Source organism: Hypanus sabinus, chromosome 18 (genome assembly GCF_030144855.1).
Source record: "Hypanus sabinus isolate sHypSab1 chromosome 18, sHypSab1.hap1, whole genome shotgun sequence".
NCBI lineage: Eukaryota > Metazoa > Chordata > Chondrichthyes > Myliobatiformes > Dasyatidae > Hypanus > Hypanus sabinus.
In genome coordinates, this window is record NC_082723.1 from 72,123,916 (window position 1) to 72,147,579 (window position 23,664).

The following is a 23,664-nucleotide window of genomic DNA, read 5'->3' on the forward strand; positions in this document are numbered from 1 at the left end:
GGCTTTCCAAGGAGAAATTTTGAGAGTGCAGAGCTTGTATGTTCCTGTCAGGATTAAAGGCAAAGTGAATAAGAATAAGGAACCTTGGTTTTTGAGGGATATTGGAAATCTGATAAAGAAGAAGAGAGAGATGTTTGACAGGTATAGGCAACAAGGAGCAAATGTCCTGACGAAGGGTTTCGACCCGAAATGTTGACTACTTCTTTCAACAGATGCTGCCCGACCTGCTGAGTTCATCCAGCTTTTTTGTATGTCTTAAGGAGCAAATAAGGTGCTTGAGGAGTATAAAAAGTGCAAGAAAATACTTAAGAAAGAAATCAGGAGGGCTAAAAGAAGACATGAGGTTGCTTTGGCAGTCAGGGTGAAGGATAATCCAAAGAGCTTCTACAGATATATCAAGTGCAGAAGGATAGTAAGGGATAAAATTGGTCCTCTTGAAGATCAGAGTGGTCGGCTATGTATGGAACTAAAAGAAATGGGGGAGATCTTAAATGTGTTTTTTGCATCTGTATTTACTAAGGAAACTGGCAAGGAGTCTATAGAAATAAGGCAAACAAGTACTGAGGTCATGGAACCTATACAGATTAAAGAGGAGGAAGTGCCTGCTGTCTTGAGCCAAATCAGAGAAGATATATCCCCAGGACTTGACAAAGTATTTGGATAGACAGGGACTTATTAGGGAGAGTCAATATGGCTTTGTGTGTGGTAGGTCTTGTTTAGGAGGTTACCAGGAAAGTGGATGAAGGGAAGGCAGTGGATGTTGTCTACATGGACTTCAGAAAGGCCTTTGACAAGGTCCTGCATGGGAGGTTAAGTTAGGAAGATTCAGTTGCTAGGTATACATGGTTAGGTAGAAAATTGGATTAGGCATTGGTTCAATGGAAGAAGCCAGAGAGTGGTAGTGGAGGATTGCTTCTCTGAGTGGAGGCCTGTGACTAGCAGTGCGCACAGGGATCGGTGCACAGGGATCCATTGTTATTTGTCATCTATATCAATGATTTTGATGGTAATGTGGTAAATTGGATCAGCAAATTTGCTGATGATACAAAGATTGGAGATGTAGTGGACAGTGAGGAAGGTTTTCAAAGCTTGCAGAAGGATTTGGACCAGCTGGAAAAATGGCAGATGGAGTTTAATGCAGACAAGTGTGAGGTATTGCACTTTGGAAGGACAAACCAAGGTAGAACATACAAGGTATATGGTAGGACACTGAGGAGTGCAGTAGAACACAGGGGTTTGGAAATACAGATATATAATTCCCTAAAAGTGGAGTCAGTGGTAGACAGGGTCATAAAGAGAGCTTTTGGCACATTGGCCTTTATAAATCAAAGTATTGAGTATAAGAGATGGAAAGTTATGGTGAGGTTGAATAAGACATTGGTGAGGCCGAACTTGGAGTATGGTGTGCAGTTCTGGTCACCTAATTACAGGAAGGACATTAATAAGGTTGAAAGAGTGCAGAAAAGGTTTACAAGGATGTTGTGGGACTTGAGAAACCGAGTTACAGAGAAAGGTTGAATAGGTTAGGACTGCATTACCTGGAGTGTAGAAGAATGAGGGGAGATTTGACAGAGGTATATAAAATTATGATGGGTATAGATAGAGTGAATGCAAGTAGGCTTTTTCCACTGAGACTAGGGGAGAAAAAAACCAGAGGACATGGGTTATGGGTGAAAAGGGAAAAGTTTAAAGGGAACAGTTTAAAGCTTCTTCACACAGAGAGTGGTGGGAGTGTGGAATGAGCTGTCAGATGAAGTGGTAAGTGTGGGCTCACTTTCAACATTTAAGAAAAACTTGAACAGGTACATGGATGAGAGGGGTATGGAGGGAGATGGTCTAGGTCCAGGTCAGTGGGACTAGGCAGAAAAGTGGTTTGGCACAGTCAAGAAGGGCCAAAAGGCCTGTTTCTGTGCTGTAATGTTCTATGGTTCTAAATGCAGTTATATTAATTACAACAATACAAAATGCTGTAAGAATTCAGCAAGTCAGGCAGCATCTATGGAGGGGAATAAACAAGTCAAAGAAGGGTATTGGCTGAAAATATTGACTGGTTATTCCTTTCCCTAGATGCTGCCGGACTTACTGAGCTCCACCAGCATTTTGTGTGTGTCACTCAAGATTTCCATGTGTTTATATTGATTATTACTTTTCTTTTTGTATTTGCACAGTTTATTATCTTCTGCAATTGAATGCCCATGTTGGGCAGTCTTTCACACTCAATGATTCATATACACTTACTGTAATTCATGTTTTATTTTCTACTATTATGTATTGCATAGTACTGCTGCCACAAAGTCAACAGGTTTACATGCTGGTGATACTAAACTTGATTCTGATTCTGTTGTGGCTATTGTTCCATAGATTTATTGAGGATGCCCACAAGAGAATGAATCTCAAGGTTGTAAATGGTGACATACAGTTGCATGAAAAAGTTTATAAACCTTTTGCAATTACTCAATTTTCTGCATTAATTACTCATAAAATGTGGTCTGATCTTCATCTAAGATACAATAATAGACAAACACAATCTGCCTAAACAAATAACACACAAACAATTGTACTTTACAGGTCGTTATTGAACACATTGTTTAATCATTCACAGTCCAGGCTGGAAAATGAATGTGAACTCTTGTATTTAAGAACTGGTAAAACCTCCTTTGGCAGTAATAACCTCCACCAAATGTTCTCTGTAGCTGCTGATCAGAGTTGTACAATGGCAAGGAGGAATTTTAGATTATTCCTCCATACAAAACTGTTTCAGTTCATCAATGTTTCTGGGATACATTGCATGAACAGCCCTCTTCTGGTCATGCCACAGCATCCCAATTGTATTAAGATTTGCACTCTGCCATTCCAGAACTCAAATTTTCTTCTTTTTGTACTGATCTGTTGTTGACTTACTCATCTTTTGGATTATTGTCTTGCTGTATTATACAACTTCTATTAAACTTCAGGTGATGGACTGCTACTCTGATATTCTCCAGTAAGATGTCTTGTTACAATTTGATTTCATTGTTCTCTCAACGACTGCAAGTTGTCCAGTCCCTGAGGCAGCAAAGCAGCCCCAAACCATGATGCTCCCTCCACCATTCTTCACAGTTGAGATGAGGTTTTGGTGTTGGTGTGCAGTGCCCTTTCTCTCCCCAAACATAGCAATGAGCATTTCTGGCAAAAAGTTCGACTTTTGTTTTCATCCATCCACAGAACATTGTCCCAGAAACATTGTAGTAGAACATCCAGATGGTCTTTTGCAAACTTGGACATACAGAAGTGCTTGTTTTTTTTGTTGGAGAGCAGTGGTTTCCTCCATTGTGTTCCTCCATGAACACTGTTCAGTGTTTTTTTCATAGTGGACACATGAACTGAGATTTTAGCAAGTTCTATAGATCTCTGCAGGTCTTTTGCTGTTACCCATAGGGGTTCTTTTACACCTTCTTTAGCAGCACATTGTGCTCTTGGTGAGATCTTTGCAGGGCACCCACTCCTAGGGAGAGTTGTAACAGTACTGAATTTACTCCATTTGGAGACAATTTCTCTTACTGCGGACTGATGAACACTCAGGTCTTTAGAAATGCTTTTGTAGCCTTTTCCAGCTTCATGCATTTCTACAATTCTTCTTCTAAGGTCCCCAGAAAGTTGTTTTGATGGGGGCATGGGGCACATAAACAGACCTTTCTTGAGAAGAGCAGGCTCTGTCGGTAATCTGACTTTGTGTGCCTTTTTTAATAGGGCAGGGCACCTCTACAACCCACACCTCCCATCTCATCTCATTAACTGGAACACCTGACTCCAAACAGCTTTTGTAGAAGGCATTTCCCCAGAGGTTCACATACTTTTTGAACCTAAACTGTGATTGTTTAAATGGTACTGACAAGAAGTACAATTGTTTGTGTGATAGGCAGATTGTGTTTGTCTATTATTGTGACTTAGATGAATATCAGACCACATTTTGAGTAATTAATGCAGAAAACCAGGTAACTGCAAGGAGTTCACAAACTTTTTCTTGCAAATGTATATACTTGAATATATTTGATAATGAATTTATTTTTGTACTTTGATTGGACATGCCTTTGTTGTCTGATTCAATATGCAGGGTTGTGCATGTAACCCCCATGCAATCAAGCATTATCCAAAGATAGACCACACTGCAATCTTGTCTTATCTTTCACAGAAATATTGAAAGCTGCCATTCTGTCCAATCACCGCAATACTAGTCAAAGTTTTTTTTGAGGTGTCTGGTCATTTCAAGACAGGTATTTGCTACCCCTCTGCTGCCAGAGAAAGATTCAGTGTGGCAGCTGTGCTTGGAGGGTAGACCTCTGCATTCAAGTAGCATTTCTCTCTTTTGATGATGTTGGGGGATATTATTTATGGAATGGACAATGGACCGTGGACTATTATATTATTATGGCTTTTATATTCTGTGTTTTTGCCCATTCTTTCTCTTTTTTTGTATGGGAGGAGGTTTTGATGTTGATGTTCTTGTTGTGTTTTGTTAGTTTTATTGTGCAGGGGTGGGGGTTTGGGAGTTGATGATTGTGTTGCTGTTTTTTTTGGGCAAAGGGGGTGGGTTTGATGTTTCTCCTTGAATGACTACCATAGTTTTCTTTGTTTCGTGGTTATCTGGAGAAGATGAATCTCAGAACTGCAAAGTGCATACACACTTTGATAGTAAATGAATCTTTGAAGGCTCAGCAAGAATCAATCTATGCCAAAATTCCACTTCAAGATCAAATTAGTGCACCATATTTTATGGTAATTTGTGCCCCCCCACATTAATAGCAACAACTGAATGATTCCTTCTTTCCAATATTTTCTCTTCATCAGCGTGTTAATTGATACACATTTATTCTGCATGATCTGCATAAGTAATGTGAGAAATTACTGAATCAACATGATACTTTTATAAGATAAACCAAGTTTTCTTTGAAAAGAATATCTGAACATTTTGAGTTTTAATTAAAAGTATATTGATAAAGACCACAGTGAGTCCAGTCACAGGAATACCCCTAGTTCTAAAACATTTTCAAACACTCAGTGTCAGAAGAAATTTGAGAGCAAACTGAATATGGTTCCCACTGGTTCACTTAGTTATTTCATCTAAACATAACACACACATGCTATAACAATCAAAAATCAGTTGTTAAAAACTATAAATGGTAATCCTTTGACATTCCACAGAGAAGTAATGTAATGGCTTGTTGAGGGTGATGGATGTATTCCTTCAGAATTTTTACAGTACAGTGCAAAAGGCTTAGGCACATGTAAAAAAGTCTGTAAAGTGAAGATGCTTTCAAAAGTAATGAAATGAAAAGTTTCTAAATACTATAAAGAATAGTAAACTGTTTAAAGCTAAATCAAATTAATATTTGGTGTGACCATCCTTTGCCTTTGAAACGGCATCAGTTCTCTTAGGTACACTGTCGTGCAGATTTATAAGAAAATCGGCTGACTGGTTGTTCCAAGTGTCATGGAGAACTTGCCACAGTTCTTCTTCAGACTTTGGCTGTCTTGCTTGCTTCCATCTCTCCAAGCAATCCCAGACAGCCTCTATGTTACAGAGATCAGAGCTCTGAAGACCATACCATCTAACCATTTAAAAAATCTAGGGTGCCTAAGACTTTTACACAGTACTGTAGTTACATCTCCACTCAAGTCTTTCCATCCTAACCTACAATGCCCCAACAAAAAGCAATAACCAAGGATTATTTGTCTAGCACCGAATCCTACATTTCCTCACCTTCTCACTAGCAGCATGGTAGAGAACTTTGGGGTTTGCACCTGAACTGCTGAGTGCTGGTCGATACTTAAACATGGCAGGAGTGGGTGGGTTGATGGGCTTGGATGAGAGATCACTATCTGTAATAAGACAATGACAATGTAGTACAGGCAGCAGTACACACAGACACAAAGGTACACTCTAACTACTGAAAAGAAAACAGGAGGGGAACGGCAGAGGGATCTAGGATTCACACCATCCTTATTATAAAGTCTTGAGGAGTTTAAGCACGTTCGAACCAGATGTGCATTTTAACTCCCATTTTGATCCCAATCCGAGCATAAACATGAAAATTGAAGGCAAACTGCCGTAACTTTAGGTCAGATCGGAATATAATGAGGGTGGAGTGTATTAAGGAAATTGGTAGACAATAATAAACCCTTTGTATACTGAGGTATCATTTATGTTTTGTTTAAGAGAATGTACATAAGTAACCAAGCAATTGAAAATTTTCACCAAAGTAAAGGCATATTTGCCAGTCTGTAATTTTTTCTATATTACTTCACAAAGGCCTCTAGTTGGGTACGTTACTTATTGCTCTCTGCAAGTTAACATTTTCATAGTGTGTAAAAATTCAGTATTCAAAGAGTTTATTATGTAAATTGAACTGTAAGATGTTTCACAATGGATTCAGTGTTCCGCATTAACATTTTTACAGTAAATAAGATTGTCCATGGATAATTACAAACACTTCATCATCACAAAGACACTTAAGTGGACTTCCCTTTTCTGTAAATCTTTTCACCACAATTGTTTTAAAATAAACACACTTAGTTAACCCTACTTTAAGCACTCTAAAACTTTAAAAGTATACGACTGGAATGGAAGAATACACTTATTATAAGACCTTAAGACCTTCAGATGTAAGAGCAGAATTAAGCCATTTGGCCCATCGAGTTTGCTTTGCTATTTCATCATAGCCGATCCATTTTCCCTCTCAGCCCCAATCTCCTGCCTTCTCCCCGCATCCTTCATGCCCTGACTAATGAAGAATCTATCAACTTCTGCCTTAAATATATGTAAAGACTTGGCCTCAGCAGCCTGTGGCAAAGAATTCATAAGATGCAGCAAGGTTGAGTACATCAAGGTTGAAGTTAGGTTACATGATTTCAGTCAGGGTCATGACATAATCCTTATGGTTTGTATGGACAGTGGCTATATTTCATTAGGAGTTTGAGGAGATTTGGTAGGTCATCAAAGACACTCACAATTCTCCACAGATGTACCATGGAGAGCATTCTAACTGGTTGCATCACCGTCTGGTATGAGGGTGTGGGGCTACGGCACAGGATCAAAATAAACTGCAGAGAGTCAGCTCCACTATGGGCACCAGCCTCTGTAATATCCAAGACATCTTCAAGAAGCAATGCCTCAAAAAGTGACATCCATCATTAAGGACCCCCATCACCCAGGTCATGCCCTCTTCCCATTGCTACCATCAGGGAGGAGGTACAGAAGCCTGAAGACACACACTCAATGATTCAGAAACAGCTTCTTCCCCTTTGCCATTGACTTCTGAATGGACATTGAGCCCACAAACACTATCTCACTACTTTTTTATTTCTATTTTTGCACTACCTGTTTAATTATTTAATATATATACTTACTGTAATTCACACTTTTTGCTATTATATATTGCATTGTACTGCTGCTGCAAAGACAACAAATTTCATGACATATGCTGGTGATAATAAACTTGATTCTGATTGTGATGACTGTTCTTAGGGACAGAGAACAATGGTCACAATCAACAGCCGGTGATCATGTGTAGATTTTCACATATAATTTGAGCAGGTTTGGCTTCAATGAATTCCTTATGCCCTTCCTAACATTCATTCTTCAGACTTGCCAAAGAATGTCCTATGAGTAAATTAGCAATTAATATAGTTATTTTAAAAAAATTGTTGAGGTAGAGCGCAGACCAGGCCCTTCCAGGCCTTTGAGCCACACCACCAGCAAACCCCCAGCCTAATCATGGGACAATTTACAATGACCAATTAATCTACTAACAAGTATGTTTTTGGATTGTGGGAGGAAACTGCAGTACCCTGTGCACCTTATGGTCATGGGGAGAACGTACAAACTCCTTACAGACAGTGGTGGGAATTGAACCCAGGTCACTGGTACTGTAAAGTGTTGTGCTAACCACTACACTACCGTGCTAACTATGGAGCTATCCAAGATATCAGTAATCATTTCCTTCTGGGGACAGATAAGAAATAGAGGAGAGGAGATAATAAATAAAAATTTTAAAATTGGAAGCAGAGCTTTAATTATAACTTAAGTAAGGTACATTGGTGGATCATCCTGCAAAACTATTATAACCATTAGAACAATGTACCAGATGCCAGTTACTAGATGAACTTGGTCATAATCATTATGTGCTGTGTTGTATGAAATGGACGAACCTTGTCTACATGTCCATGATGGTTCTTGGCAAATTTCCCTACAGAAGTGGTTTGCCATTGCCTTCTGGGCAATGTCTTTACAAGATGATCAATATCAATAAGACATGATCAATACTCCTCAGAGATTATCTGCCTGCCGTCAATGGTTGCATAATCAGGATTTGTGATACGCATGAGATGCTCATATGACCATCCACCTTGTGTGATCCTGATCAAGTGCTACGCCCTGCCCAAGGGTGACCTGCAGGCTCATGGAAGGAAGGAGCGCCTTACATCTCCTTTGGTAGAGATGTTTCTCCACCCCGCCATTCCGAACTTGGCAGAAATACTTTTATCCTGTGTAAACTGGTTTTTATTATAATTAATCTCTTATATTTTATATAATCTAAAATACATTTCACAACAGTTGGATTTCAATCATGGTATTACTCTAACTTCCTTCTAGCTACACCTTCACAGATCAGAATCTCCGTCAACAGAATAATTCACCATGAAACATTTCACCAGTCATCGCTATTCAGAACAACAAATATCATCTCCCAGCATCTTGAACCAGTCTTGTTTATACTGCTACCCTGTGCTTGAAATTTAGTTGAAAATTACAAAATACCTTTTTTGAGTCTACTGTGTCACTCGCCTGAAAGTCTTAGCTCACTCCAACTACAGAGCTGACTATCAGGATCAAAATGGGCCAGATAAACTGTTTGATGGGACAACTCCACAGCAATTTCTTGCCCTCCACTCAAAGTCTTTTTCCCACTGAGGTTGGGTGGAACTACAACTAGGGATCATGGGTTAAGGGTGAGAGGTAAAATGTTTAAGAGGAACATGAAGATAAACTCCTTCACTCTTGATGTCTCAGCTTCTTCCCACATGCTGAAGATGTACAGGTTAGGGTTAGTGAGTTGTGGGCATATGATGATGGCGGTGGAAGTATAGCAACACTTTTTTAGCAACTGTCCCTAGAACATGCTCAAACTGTGTTGGGCATTGGTTGAAATGACACATTTCACGGCATGTTCCAATGTTTTGATATACACAAACCTTGGGCATTTATATAAGAATATATAGAGCTAGGGTGCTTAAGACTTTTGCACAATACCGCTGCAATTTTATTGCACTGTACTGCTGCCCGCAAACAAAAAAAAATTCCATGACATATGTGAGTGATGATAAATCTGACTCTGATATGGGTCTCTATTGTCGACTGAAAGTGGGAAGGGGGCAGGGAGAGGGGAATCATGGTTGGGAAAAGGGAGGTAGGGAGAAGGGAGGGAGTGGGAAGCACCAGAGAGACATTCTGTAATGATCAATATACCAATTGTTTGGAATCATATGACCTTGCCTGGTGTCTTAGGGCTGGGTGTGTCTGCACCAGAACTACTCCCTCCCCTGCCCCGGCATTCCTTCTCTGCCACCTGTCCTACACCCCTCTTGCGGTGCTCCACCCTTGCCTATCCCAACATTCTTGGCTTCTGTCAGATTTACAAACATGCTCTCCACTCTACGTTGACAAAGACAGTACTGTGCAAAAGTCTTGGGCTCCCTAGCTATAAACAATATATGTGACTAAGACTTTTACACAGTACTGTACATGTGACAAATCAGAACTAATCTTATCAACCTTACCATGTGAATCAAGAAATATGAGGTTAGAGCAGAAAATGAAGTAAAAGACCAGTAGTAACTTTATTAAATCATAGAGGGAACAGAAAAGGGAAAATGGGCTCTGCGGCTTGTGTTTCTCTGCATTACGTTTTCCCCTCTACAGATGCTACCTGATTTTTCAAATGTTTCCAGCATTCTACTTTTCAGACAATAAAAATAAGTTGCATCATATGGATGGCAAGAAATAAAGGTATGTGATTTCAAGAAAGTAAAATCCTTATGAAAGCCCCATTGTATTGTCCACTTAAAACATATCAGAATCAAATAACAATATTTCTTAAGGACAGGTCTGTGCATCAAGAAAATAATACCCTAGTTAAGTACGTTCACTATCAGAATTATTTTGTTTCACCTCAGTGCATTACCTTCGTTAGCTGAAGTACCAAGTTGGTTTTTAAGGTTTGCATATTTGCTTGGACATAGTTTGGGTGGGAGAGGAGGCTCAACTTCTGTTGATTGAACATCCAAAGTCTCCAAACTTCCTTTGGACTAAAAGAACAATTCAGAAAAGAAAATGTAAGTTTTATTTTGGAACATCACAGTCATCATTTTAACTCCTGGATTTTCAAGGTCAGAAATTTCTCTTTGTTTTCACGTTGTTTATTGGAAACATGTAATTTTCAGCCTCAGATTCAGATCAGAAATGACACTCTTTGTATACTTTATGAAGGACAGAAGAGAGCTTTTCACATTCAAATGTGAACCGAAGAAAATGTGCATTTGGTCCACTATTAACAAACCTCCAACAGGAAATCATATTAGTCAGTGCAAAGCCATCAAAGAAAGATTAACAGAATGATCATTGTGGGACAGCATGTAAATTGGCTGTGTACTGATCAAGATGTGTTTGGACTGCTCACAGTGCTTTACTTAACACCCCTATTTAAATTTATTTATCAGGCTAGAACGTCTGCTCTAAGCAACAGGTAATGTAACAAAAAAAACACCCCTTAACTATACTATACTAAACTTTTTAATTGGACAAGTTTGTTTAATTATAATTTTCGCACCTTCCTATCCCTAAGCTCTTACTAGTATGTCTATTTCAACCAATAAAAATGACTTAAGACATTCGCAAATTAACACATACACAAAAGGAAACTGGAGAAGTTTGCTACAAATTTCTGTCTTCTCACCAACAGAGTTGAGAAATCACAAAACTAGGATAACATCCTCAGTGGTGAAACAGATAAATTTGGCAAGTTCTGAAACTCCGAATGCTTGAGGTATCAAGCATGAAATGAACCGCACGTTTATTACTTGCAAGGGAACGTCTACCTCCTTATGCTTAACCTCTGGTAGGTAGCTTCAATCTCACAGCTCAAAACAACCCATTTTATACGTTTAGAGCCCAGTAATTCATCAGTTTCATGTCTTTGAGGTCATTCCTATAATTGCATTCCTTTTTTATCTGCATCCGTCTGAACTTGTCTTTAATTAGTCCATTTGTCTTTTGATGCCTTTCCTGCCACCCTACCCTATCAACAGCTATGTTCTGTTTTTCTCTGTTGTCAAAATACTACGTGACATAAAACACACGTGCTTGCAAACCAGCAAAATACTCTGGGATCACATAGGTTCCATTTTGATACATTACATTTTACAAAAGTTATAAATTCATAGACTTCAGGGTTACAGATATAATTCCACAAGCATCTGCAGAATTTCTTGTGTTTATGTAATGAACCAATTTATAACCTTAAAAATCTGATTGTATAACCACCTAGACGACTCGGGAATCTTGGATTTAGTCGTGGCCTGGATGCTTGGAACATTTAGAGCTAAAAAAACACAAATTCTAATGCACTGTTTTGTTATGATATTAGAAACTTAAGCATTAAATCCAAAGTGCAAATGTATTAAAAGGTTTTAAAGATCATCATTTAAATAAATGGATATAGTAACACAAATGTTAATGTTTTTTAAAATCACAATTTCTGTCTCTTACCTTGGTCCTATTCAAACTGCCCTGAATTCCATTATCGTTTATTTTGAGTGTAATTTGTTTCTCAGACAACTGAAGTCTAACAAAAGGAGATTTCACCATGACCAATTCTTTCTTTCTGTAGTCAACTATGTACCTAGATGCAGGATTGAAATAGAATTGTACTGAGAGTAACTACTTACATGATGCAGAGAAGAGTTCAAATTACAATAGGTCATTAACACTGTTGTTAAAACATGCTGATGAAAAACAACTATACAACCTAAACCAAAAAGTTCAATGACTATCATGAATATAGCAATGGATAAATTTCATCAAAAGGAATTCTTCCCAAGGAAGATTTAAGATGGTGTCGGTGAATCTCAGTGACTTCTGGCTGGTGGCTAATCAAACAAGGAAAACAACTAAACACTTTGCTAATCACACTTCTCCTAGCAATAATCTGTAACTTCCCTTTGGACTTGGATGCAGTTTGATGTGGAAGAACCGAGGCAAGGCAGCAGGCCCATCGCTGAGAGCGAGGAAGAATCAGGCTCAATCAATTTAAGAGCCGGGATGAATTGGAAAGGTTGGGTACAGGTTGAATCGAAGTGGTAGGGTTCAGGCCCAGAGTGTATCGAAGCAGCAGACCCCAATGTTTGGACGCTGGGCCAAACTGAAAAGGTCAAGGGTCAGGCTGGTTCAGCTTGTTACTGAGCTCTGTGCTGAAGAGCTCACTTTCTGGACCAGTTCAGAATGCTATTTACTTGCGTTTTTTGTTTGTAATGATTTGTTTTATTTCTCTGCATGTTGGGAATTTGACGGTCTTTTTTTTAATGGGTCTTTTTGAGTTTCTTGGCTTTGTGGCTGCCTGTTAGGAGATGAATCTCAAAGCTGTATAATGTATACACTCAATATTTTAATAATAAATGTACTTTGAACCTTTGAAATTATGCAATATACAGAAAAGGTTAATCGAGTAGTCTTAAAAGTCCACGAACGTCTTTGCACTCTCTTTGTATTCTTAGCAAAATCATCTTCCAACTTCTAAGCAGGAAGTTTGAAGTCAGCGTATAGAATTGCCGGATTGATGGGTTTGTTTCACACTGAAGGACTTAACGATGCCCCATTGCAAACTGGTTCAGAAACTTTCAGGAGACACTCTCAGGGGTCCCCAACCTGGGGTCCATGGACCCCTCAGTTAATGGTAGGGGTCTGGAGCCCTTGCTCTGGAATCTGGAGGAAAAATAAACTGCTGGAAGAACTTCATCCCCATGTCTTCTCCTCCCCCCCCCCCCCTGCCTCCGGCTTCTGCCACAGATGTTGATTGATCTGTCCAGCTGTTCCAGCAGAGTTTATATTCTGCTCATAAGAGTCACAGCACAGAAACAGGCCCTTCAGCCCATTTAGTCCATGCCAAACCATTTAAGCTGCCTTGTCCCATTGGCAAAGTTTTAAGAACTTCAGTCACTTATTAACAGTATGGAGAAAGCAATAATTCCTTTATATAGAATATAGAACAGTACCACACAGAAACAAGCCCTTCAGCCCACAATGTTGTGCAGAATCAACTAAAAAGTAAATTAAAAAACCTAGAAAATAATCCCTCCTGCCTACACAATGTTCATACTCCTCTATCTTCCTCACATCCATGTACATCTATCTAAATGTCACTTAAAAGCCTCTAATGCATTTGCCTCTACCATCATAACAGGCAGCTCATCGCAGGCATCCACCACTCTCTGAGTAAAAAACTTACCCCTCACATCCCCCTTGAATCTACCTCCTCTCACCTTCAATATATGTCCTCTGGTATTAGACATTTCAAAGCTGGGAACAAAATACTCCCTATCTACTCTATGCCCCTTATATACCTCAGCCAAAACAAAAGCAGACTTCAAATTAAATGCTTTTCTTGATAAAACATTAATTATACAGTTATATTAAAGTTAACTCAAATAATCTGAATTGAATTGGATTTTTTACAGAAGGGAAAAGAGAGTATTACATATAAATTATCACAGCCATACAGATTTGCCAAGGTCTAAGGTGAGAATTCAGAACAGTAGTTTGTTCTGAACCCTAACCAGACATTAACAGGATTAACTATAAGTTGGTGTAGGTTGAAGCACTGTTGGATATTTTATAATTTAAGATGCCAGCCTTTAATGTTGAGCAACCCTATTATAAAGTTAGTGGTAATTGTAAAACCTTTACTTTAACTTCACTTATTCGAACACTGAACTAATTCCGCAACCTATGTACTCATTTTTAAGGACTACAACATGTGTTTTTGATATTTATTGCTTGCTTATTTACTATTATTTCATTTTTGCATTTGCACAGCTTGTTGTCCTTTGCACACTGGCTGTCCATTGTGTGCAGTTTTTCATCAATTGTATTGTGGTTCTTTCTATTTGCTATGAACGCTCACAAGAAAATGAATCTCAAGGTAGTACAAAGTGACATATAGGCACTTGGGTAATAAATTTACTTTGAACTATCCCACTAACTTAATTTAGATATTTCTCCTATTGCACCACATTTTTCAAACATTTAAAATTTATAAAAGGATATAAAAAAAGATTAAATTTGCCATTTATAGAAGCCAGACATTGGATTTGTCATATTAAAAATGATTAATCTGAGCAACAAGAAATGCCATAGAAAACCTACCTGGGAGCTAAAGGGCTACAAAGTACGTATTCCACATTACCACAGCATCCACGGGTGAATGGGTTTACACCACCTCGAAATTTGCCTGTTACCTGTGTGAGGTACAAGGTGGATTTAGTATAAAGTTAATTCACTGGTCCAGTACTGTCGAGCCTGGGTGGCAATGAGAAAATTAAATATTAAAAGTGTTTATAGGAATTTTATTTGGGATCCATATTTCGTTAATTATACCAGTGAGCAAAACAAAAGTGACCAAGACACTAACATTACTTTGGAAGCTTTAATGTTTAAGAACATGTATAATCTGTTATACATACAGTGTCTAATCGCCATACCTGTTCATTTGTCGTCCTCCCTCTCGCAACTAAAACCATGTGAAATCCTGTAAGACCCACCACAGGAATGAAGAAAAGACCTGCTACACACATGACAGCCATGCTTTTTTTTATGTAGGTCAAGGAAAGCTTTAAAAAGCAATTTACTTCACTCTGTAATGACTAGAATCAGCAACCAACATTAAAATTTGTAATTTTACTCAACTTTAATTCAAAGTAATCTCTGGATCAAACATAAAGTTCAAAATTCAAAGTAAATTTATTATCGAAGTTCGTATACGTCACCATACACAACCCCAAAATTCATTGTCTTGCAGGCATACTCAATAAATCTATAGAATAATAACCAATACAGAATCAATGAAAGAACGCCCAACTTGGGCCTTCAACCAGAGGGCAGAAGACAACAAATTGTGTAAATACAAAAGGAATGATGTAATAATAATAAATAAATAAGCAATAAATATCAAGAACTTGAAATGAAGAGTTCTTGAAAGTGAATTCGTAGTTTGTGGGAACATTTCAATGATGGAGCAAGTGGAGCCTGATAGTTGAGGGGTAGTAACTGTTCCTGAACATGGTGGTGAGAGTCCTGAAGCTCCTGTACCTGCTTCCCGATGGCAGCAGCGAGAAGAGAGCATGCCCTGCGTGGTGGGGGATCCTGACGATGGATGCTACTTTCCCATGTCAGTGCTTCAAGTAGATGTATTCAATGTGTTGCTTTTGCCAAAGGCGACAATTGGTAAATTTATCAGCACTGTTTCAGTTTTTGGCTTCATATAAAATAGTATTCTTCTCTTCTCACAGCTGTTATCAGGAAGGAGGTACAGGAGTCTTGGATCTCACACCACCAGGTTCAGGAACAGTTATTACCCTTCTACCATAAGACTCCTGAACCAGAGTGGATAACTTCACTCACCCCAATACTAAACTAATTCCACAACCTATAGACTTACTTTCAAGGACTCTAAACTAATATTCTCAAAAGTCTATTAATTTATTTATTATTTTGTTTTTCTTTGTGTATTTACACAACTTGTTAAGTAGTTTTGCATGTTGGCTGTTTGTCCTTTCTGTGCAGTTTCTCACTGAACCCCTGAACATTACCTATTTTTTATTTTCTCTTTTTGTACTACTTAAACTTTATCTATATATTTATATATCTATCAATCTAAATGTATGTATTTTCTGCAATTTACAATTTTATTATGTATTGCATAATAATGTATTATGTATTGGCTGCTGCATAACAAATTTCATGATATATGCCAGTGATATTAAACCTGATTCTGAATTTTTTGTACCTACTGTGAATGCCCACAAGAAAATGAATCTAACGGTAGTACATAGTGACACATATGCATTTTGATAATAAGTTTACTTAGAACTTCCAAAATATTAAAAGCATAAGGCTTGAAATTCACTTTGCTGTGATTGGTGGAATTTCTCCTTTTGACTAATGACTACTTTGAAAACAGTGCACAGCAAAGATTTTGCTTCCTGAATAATTTTCAGGTGTACCTTATGGATTTTGGGCTGCTGATCATGAAAACTGCCATGAAACTTCCCTATCACACAATTTTTTTAAAATTGCCTGTATCTGTCATTTCAACTCATAATTCATGTCAGAATAACTGATGCCAAGATTAAGGAAAGCATTTTTGTTGGTCCGCAAATCGAACAGGTTATCAATGACAGGCAATTCGAAGAACTTCTAGTGGGACCGGGGAAAATCACATGGAAGGCACTCAAGGATGTTGTTGAAAATTTTCCTGGTAACTACAGAGCACCGGACTATGTGCAGCTGGTTGACAACATGCCTCAAACATACAAAACCATGAAGTGCAACATGTCACTAAAGGTTCATTTTCTGCATTCCCATTTAGACTTCTCCCCTGCCAATCTTTAAAAAATTGAACATATCACATTCAATAAAAGTTAATTTCTTGTGTCTCAAAATTCTTATGTGATACAAGTAGTTTGAAATTATATTTGTGTTCAGCTTTAAGCTGTCAATCATAAAAAAAATTCTCAGGAAGCAACACTTACAAAAAAATTTGTTGTCTGGTGTCATAAGTGTATTTGGACTTTGACTATTAGTGAAATTGTCACTCATATCAGATCAACAACTGGAAGCCTTAATAGGGGCAATATGGAGGAAGCAAGAGTGTGTAGAGACTATGTCTTGTCACAAGGAACAGGTAAAGGAGTTTATAGCTCTGAATGCTGTGTTTAGGGGAGTCCATACAACCATAAGCAATAGGGCTGAATTAAGCCATTTGGCCCATTGAGTCTGCTCCACCATTCCATCATAGTTGATTTGTTATCCCTCTCAGTCCAATTCTCTTGAATTCTTTGCAAAACCTTTGACACCCGTACAAAACATTTACCTACCAACTTCAGTTTTAAACATACCCAATGGCTTGGCCTCCATAGCCAAATGTGGCAACGAATTTCACAGGTTAGAGAAATTTCTCATCTCTATTCTAAAGGGATGTCCTTGTATCCTGAGGCTGTGCTCTCTGGTCAGAGGCTCCCCCACCATAGAAAACATTCGCTCCATGTAGATTTGCAATATTAATTTATTTGGTGAGATACAGCACAGAACAGGCCCTCCTGGCCCTTCAAGCAATGCCACTTAGAAATCCCCAATATAATTCTAGCCCAATCACAGGGCAATTTATAAAGGACAATTAACCTACCAACTGGTACAACTTTGGACTGTGGAGGAAACCCATAAAGTCACATGGAGAATGTGCAAACTCCTAACAGGCAGCTGTGGGAATTGAAACCAGGCCTATACTGTAACGCATTGCGCTAACCATTGCGCAGCACCAAATGCTACCATGCCGGTATTTAGGTTTCAATGAGGTCCCCCTTCAACGAGTACAGAGCTATCAAACACTCCTCATACATTAACCCTTTTGTTTTTGGGATCATTCCTGTAAACCTTCTCCAGACCTTTGCCAAAGCCAGCACATCCTTTCTTAGATGAGGCCCCTAAATTAAATACAGGTCACTGAAACCTGAATGAAGGTTTAATTAGAACAGCAAAGGATACGTGATGGCAGTGCGTGGGGCAGAAAGCTCTTCAATATGATTTAAAACGTAGATCAGCCCAAAGATAAACACTCCAACCATGTGTGTGCTTAGGGAGAGCAGGAAGAGAAAGAAGTAGCGGTAATTTCTTCGTCCTATGCAGTTGTTCACCCATGGACAGTGATGATCAAAGTCCTGGAAACCAAATAAGCAAGACAAAGAAGTCAGGAACAATTTTTTCTCATTGTGAAGCATTGTCAACATTTGATATATAAACTTTTTTCCATTGCAGGCTGTATTTTTTTTAAAAGTAATTCATACAAATGTTCTTCGCTTATGACCTGGGAATATTTCTCATTATTCTGAGAATCAACAGCAGGAAATGCAAACCAATCACTCTCTGGTGTCCCGTTCTTCAGTCCCAATGCAGTGCTAAAAGCTTCTTGATTTCTTAGAGATTCAGTTTAGTTGATAAGGTTGTGATGCATGGCCTGTACTGTTTTCACAAATTACTTGGTATCGATATTTACTATAACTGAGAAAAACACACACAAAATGCTGGAGGAACTCAGCAGGTCAGGCAGCATCTATGGAAATAAATAAATACAGTAGTTGATGTTTTCGGCTGAGATCCTTCTTCAGGACTGGAAAGGAAGAGGGAAGACACCAGAATAAAAATGGTGGTGGGAGGGGAAGGAGGACTAGCTAGAATGTGATAGGTAAAGCCAGGTGGGTGGGAAAGGTAAGGGGCTGGAGAGGAAGAATTCTGACAGGAGAGGAGAGTGGACCAGCGGAGAAAGGGAAGGAGGAGGGGACCCAGGGGGAGGTGATTGGCAGGTGAGAAGAGGTAAAAGGCCAGAGTGGGGAGGCAAGAAGGAGGGAAGGGGGAGGGATTTTTTTTTAACAAGAAGGGGAAGTGGATATTCATGTCATTAGGTTGGAGGCTAGCCAGATGGAATATGAAGTGTTGCCCTCCACCCTGAGGGTAGCCTCATCTTGGCACCAGGAGGCCATAGACTGACATGTGAGAAATGAGAATATCTTGGGACGGCATGTGAGCAAGAGAATAGTACTAAGGGCAACTGATCATAAGCACAGTTTCTGCACAACTCAAATACCTTATGGACCCCATCCCACTTTCAACTAATTGTAATCTGAGATGTTAAGCTTACAATTCAATTTACTGCACAAACTTTCTTCAGATTGCTCAGATTTTATCCTAGACGGTACAAATGGTTTTACAGAAGATACTCATCCCATTGTTTAACAATGTTACCTCTCCCCTTTTATCTTGTGTCTGTGCTCTCTAGTTTTCAGCTCCCAATTCTGTGAGAAAGCTATGAACCTGCACCTTGATTTTATAATCTTTTGTGAGGTCACCTCTCATGTTCCTCCACTCGAGGGAGTAAAGATGGCCAACCTCTCCCGATAACTCAGACCTTCAAATCTGGGCAACATCTTCTTCTGAACCCTCTCCTGCTTGACGTCTTTTCTATCACGGGGAGACCAAAACTGTGCTATACTCAAAAGTGTACCACACATAAAATGCAGGAGGAACTCATCAGGCCAGGCAGCAACTATGGAAAGGAATAAACAGTTGACGTTTTGGGCTGAGACCCTTCATGAAGTCTGGAATAAACGGAGAAAGGCAGGAGGAGGGAAGGAAGAAGTATAAGGTAATAGGTGATAGGTAAAACCAGGCGAGGGGGAGGGGGTTGAATTAAAGAGCTGGGAAGCTACCCATTTCAATTCTACTTTTTACCAGTCCTGATGAAAGGTTTTGGCCTGAAACATCGACTGTTTATTCCTCTCTATGGATGCAGCCTGACCTGCTGAGTTCCTCCAGCATTGTGTGTGTGTTGCTTTGGATTTCCAGCATCTTCAGATTTTCTCATGTTTGTGACATTTCAAAGTGTGGACTCACCAGTGACTTATGTCACTGCTACATATTGACCCAACTCCCAATCTTGATCACCTGACTAATGAAGGCCAGGTTGCAAAATGGTCAACGTTTCGGACACAGCCCCTTCTTCAGGTCCTGAAGAGGGGTCTTGGCCACGAAACGACAACTGTTTTACTCTTTTCAATAGACGCTGCCTGATCTGCTGCGTTCCTCCAGCATCTTGTGCGTGTGCTGCTCTGGACTTCCAGCATATGCAGAATTTCTCATGTTTGTCAGCATGCAAAATGACTTCTTTACCAACCTGCCTACCTGTGTGGTCTTAAAGAATATTAGTGAATTAGATATCTTTTTATAAAAAACAATACTAAAATTTAATTATCACAATTATTGACACTAGGTTTTTACTATATTAATTAAATTACATAAAATGGCAATAGATTTAAACCAATGCTTCTGAAATATTAGTTCAGATCTCAGCATTGCTTATCCACTTATTTAAACTTTGGAAGTGGATCTGATAAAGCTGTCGGGGAAGGGTCTGGCTTCTAATCACTGTTCATAGACCTGACTAGAATCACAAGACTAATGAAGATTCAAACCTTGCCATCATGACCAAACAGTTTACCATGATTTACATGTGAGTACTGGCTGCTTGAACAACGTATTCACAAGTTTCCAGCATCCGCAGAGTCAAAGGCAAAGGTTCCTTGCTAATGCTGCCAACTTAAGCGTCATGGGAGACTGGAACATCAGGTGTGCTACTTCTGGAAGAAGGCTTCTGCACTTGAGCGATCTTTCTCTCTCTCGCTCTTGAAGGAAGGTGAGAGCCTGCCTGTCCTCGAGTTGGGAGTCTTGGAGAAGCGATGCGACAGATTGTAACATTGAAACAGCGAGCTGCTGCTGGCCTCCCGCTCATTTGCTGAAGGGGCGGTGTCTCTTTCTCCCTCGCTAGTGGGAGAGTGCCTGTCTGAGATACCGAAGTGTTGGGTTATGGACTGCAGCTTTTTGATGGATTCTAGATCAAGATCTCTCTGGGGTCTTTGCTATTACTAACATGGTGGGTAAGGAGGATCGGTGTTTTTGCGGGTGAGTAGGGGAAGGGGGAGGGTTGATACTTTTGCTGCTGCTTGTGCACGACGGAGGGGCTTGGGGATTCTGATGTTTCTGTCACTCATTCTTTGAGTTTTTTTGTTTCATGAATGTCTGCGAAGAGTAAGAATTTCAGGTTGTATATTATATAATTCTCCAGTTTTAAATTGAACCATTGATGTGTCAGTGATTCAGGAGAGGGGAAAATAACTGGTGATGTAAATAAAGAAGACAGTGTCTAATGTGCTGTTGTGTTAGCACCATAATAAGCAGTTGTAAGAACCAACCACAGCTCTTACCTCAACACAGTTATCACACACACTGCAATGAGAACATCTGGGTGGCCGATAAAAATGACACGTTGCACACCATTTCATCCGTACTTGGATTCCTTTGATTTCCACATTCTTGTAGAGTGGAGCCCGGAAGTCATCATCCTTATCCTCATCCTCATGAGCTGAAAGATATCAAATATTTTTACCAACAGAGATCATGTTAGAATTTGAAATATCTTCTCTATCACACAGATTTCAAACTCAAGACTAGTTTTATTTGTCACGTGTACATTCAAATGCACGGCTCATAGCAACAATCAACACAGTCCAAAGATGTGCTGGGGGGCAGCCTGCAAATGTCGCCATGCTTCTGGCCGCAACTCACTAACCCACCTGCCTTTGGACTGTGGGAGGAAACCAGAGCACCCACAGGAAACTCTTACAGACAGCAGCAGAACTGAACCCAGGTTGCTAGTGCTGTAAAACGTTATGCTAATTGTTGCGTACTGTGTTGTTAACTTGAGTGGCTATATAACTGCATATTTTCTGTTGAATAAATCTAAATCCTTTGCAATGATGAATTGCCTCAACATGGCAATAATCCTCAAAATGATCAATCTGCCATTTGTAGTGAATAAAAGGGGTAGTTATAAAATCTTCTGTTATAAAAAGGCATCCATCGAGGCAGCAGGTGCAGCTGTCGGCGGCCTCTGCACTCAAGTGATTACTTACTCTCTCTCACAATGGTGAGATAGAGTATGCCAATGATTCTCAAGTGGAAGAAACTCCAAATAAAAATGGTGCTGCAGACTGTAACAGTGAAAGCTGCTGGTCTCGCTCTCGCTATGGAAGGGGTGATACCTCTATTTTGTTAGTGAGAGAGAGGAAAAGAGAGCCTGCACCATGTCGAAGTGCTGGGCTATGGACTGTAGTTTCTCATGGACTCTAAATCATGGTGTCTTTGGGGTTCTAACCTCTTTCTAACTTCATTCTTTGGTTTTAACTTGTTTTGTGGATGTCAGTGAAGAATAAGAATCTCAGGTTGTATATTGGATACATTCTCTGATACTATATTCAATCACTGAACCCCTAAAAAACTTGCACTTGTTTTCTAATTTTAATTATTTTCATTGCAGTTGCTCTCTGATTGTAGTGGATTTACAGTTGTAATGCCTTGACACCAGCTTCCTCCTTTGAGAGATCTCTTCAAGAGATTTTTAAAATTTTATTTTATTGAGATACAGTGCAGAGCAAGCCCTTCCGGTCCTTCAAGCCATGCTGCCCAGCAACCCCAATTTAATTCCAGCCTACAATGACCAATTAACCTAACAACCATTGGATTGTGGGAGGAAACCGGAGCTCCTGGAGGAAACACATGTAGTCATGGGGAGAATGTATAAACTCCTTATGGAGAGCAGTGGGAATTGAACACACATTGCCTGTACTGTAAAGCAGTGGTCCCCAACCACCGGGCCGCAAAGCATGCGCGCGGAAACGATATGATTTGGCGATATGAAACGATATGAGTCAGCTGCATCTTTCCTCAGTCCCTGTCACGCCCACTGTTGAACTTGAACGCACGCAATGTCATCAGTCAACTAAACACGGAGATACCCTCTCGCCAGGGACCACTGGCCGCCTCATGCGGCCGGCGAGAAGTGCTGTTGTTACTGGCCAGGAGTGTGGACAGATGGGCGCCGCCTCTAAACCTGCTTAGCACACCGAATGTTCGTGGGGAACCTGCTGCTAAAATATTGGCAGACAACCTAATTTGGGCTCAGGGGTTTAATAAGTAGCAGAGCAGCTACCTCGCTGCGATCTACTAAAAATCATCCCTTGAGACAAACCCTTGTCGGCCGATGGATCCTACAAGGGGGGGGAGCGGGTGTGCGTCCTGTTGCACTCCACGTTCTCTTCGGACTGCGACCGCCACGGCCCCGATACAGGGACCTCCAGCCCTTACCTTGTCCTCTCACCCGATCCACGACCAGCCGCACCTGGCCAAGGCATCTGGTGGTGGACGGGTGGGAGGCTGGAGTTCGGGCCTGGAGGCTGTCTAATGAGGCAATGAAGCCCTCAAAACTGCTTCGGCAACTTGAGTCCAAGCACCCTGCACTTAAAGACAAACCCATTGAGTTTTTAGAGCAGAAAAAACGTGAACAAGAGGGGCAGAAGCTAAGCACTGAGAGCCAAGTAAACTAAATTGCAGAATAGACTGGACATAAGGAACCTGCTTCAAGTATCGCTGTATTCCAGTCGCGATTAACACCTTTGGTATGGGGGGGGGAGGGTACAGACTACTTCACAGGATCAAAGTAAGCTGTCATGGGCACTAGTCTCCGTAATATCCAGGATATCTTCAATGAGTGATGCCTCAAAACTTCACCCCGGACATGCCCTCTTCTCATTGTTACCATCAGGAAGGAGGTACACACACTCAACAATTTGGGAAAAGCAACTTCCCCTCTGACATCCAATTTCTGAATGGATATTAAATCCATGAACACTACCTCATTACTTTTTTAGTTTTACTTTTGCACATTTAACTATTTAACATATACATACTCA

At 39.9% G+C, this 23,664-nt stretch overlaps 1 protein-coding gene across 1 annotated transcript in view; it reads right to left on the reverse strand.

The window, feature by feature from the left end:
• The window catches only part of zdhhc8b (zinc finger DHHC-type palmitoyltransferase 8b), a 340,879-nt gene that overhangs the window by 70,565 nt on the left and 246,650 nt on the right, over positions 1-23,664 (reverse strand). The window contains exons 3-9 of the mRNA XM_059994651.1: positions 21,121-21,278; positions 17,852-18,024; positions 14,791-14,893; positions 14,456-14,547; positions 11,804-11,936; positions 10,221-10,344; positions 5,741-5,859 (exon numbers count right to left, since the gene is read on the reverse strand). Of these exons, the coding sequence (XP_059850634.1) occupies positions 5,741-5,859; positions 10,221-10,344; positions 11,804-11,936; positions 14,456-14,547; positions 14,791-14,893; positions 17,852-18,024; positions 21,121-21,278 (902 nt within the window). The remainder of the gene's footprint in view (positions 1-5,740; positions 5,860-10,220; positions 10,345-11,803; positions 11,937-14,455; positions 14,548-14,790; positions 14,894-17,851; positions 18,025-21,120; positions 21,279-23,664) is intronic.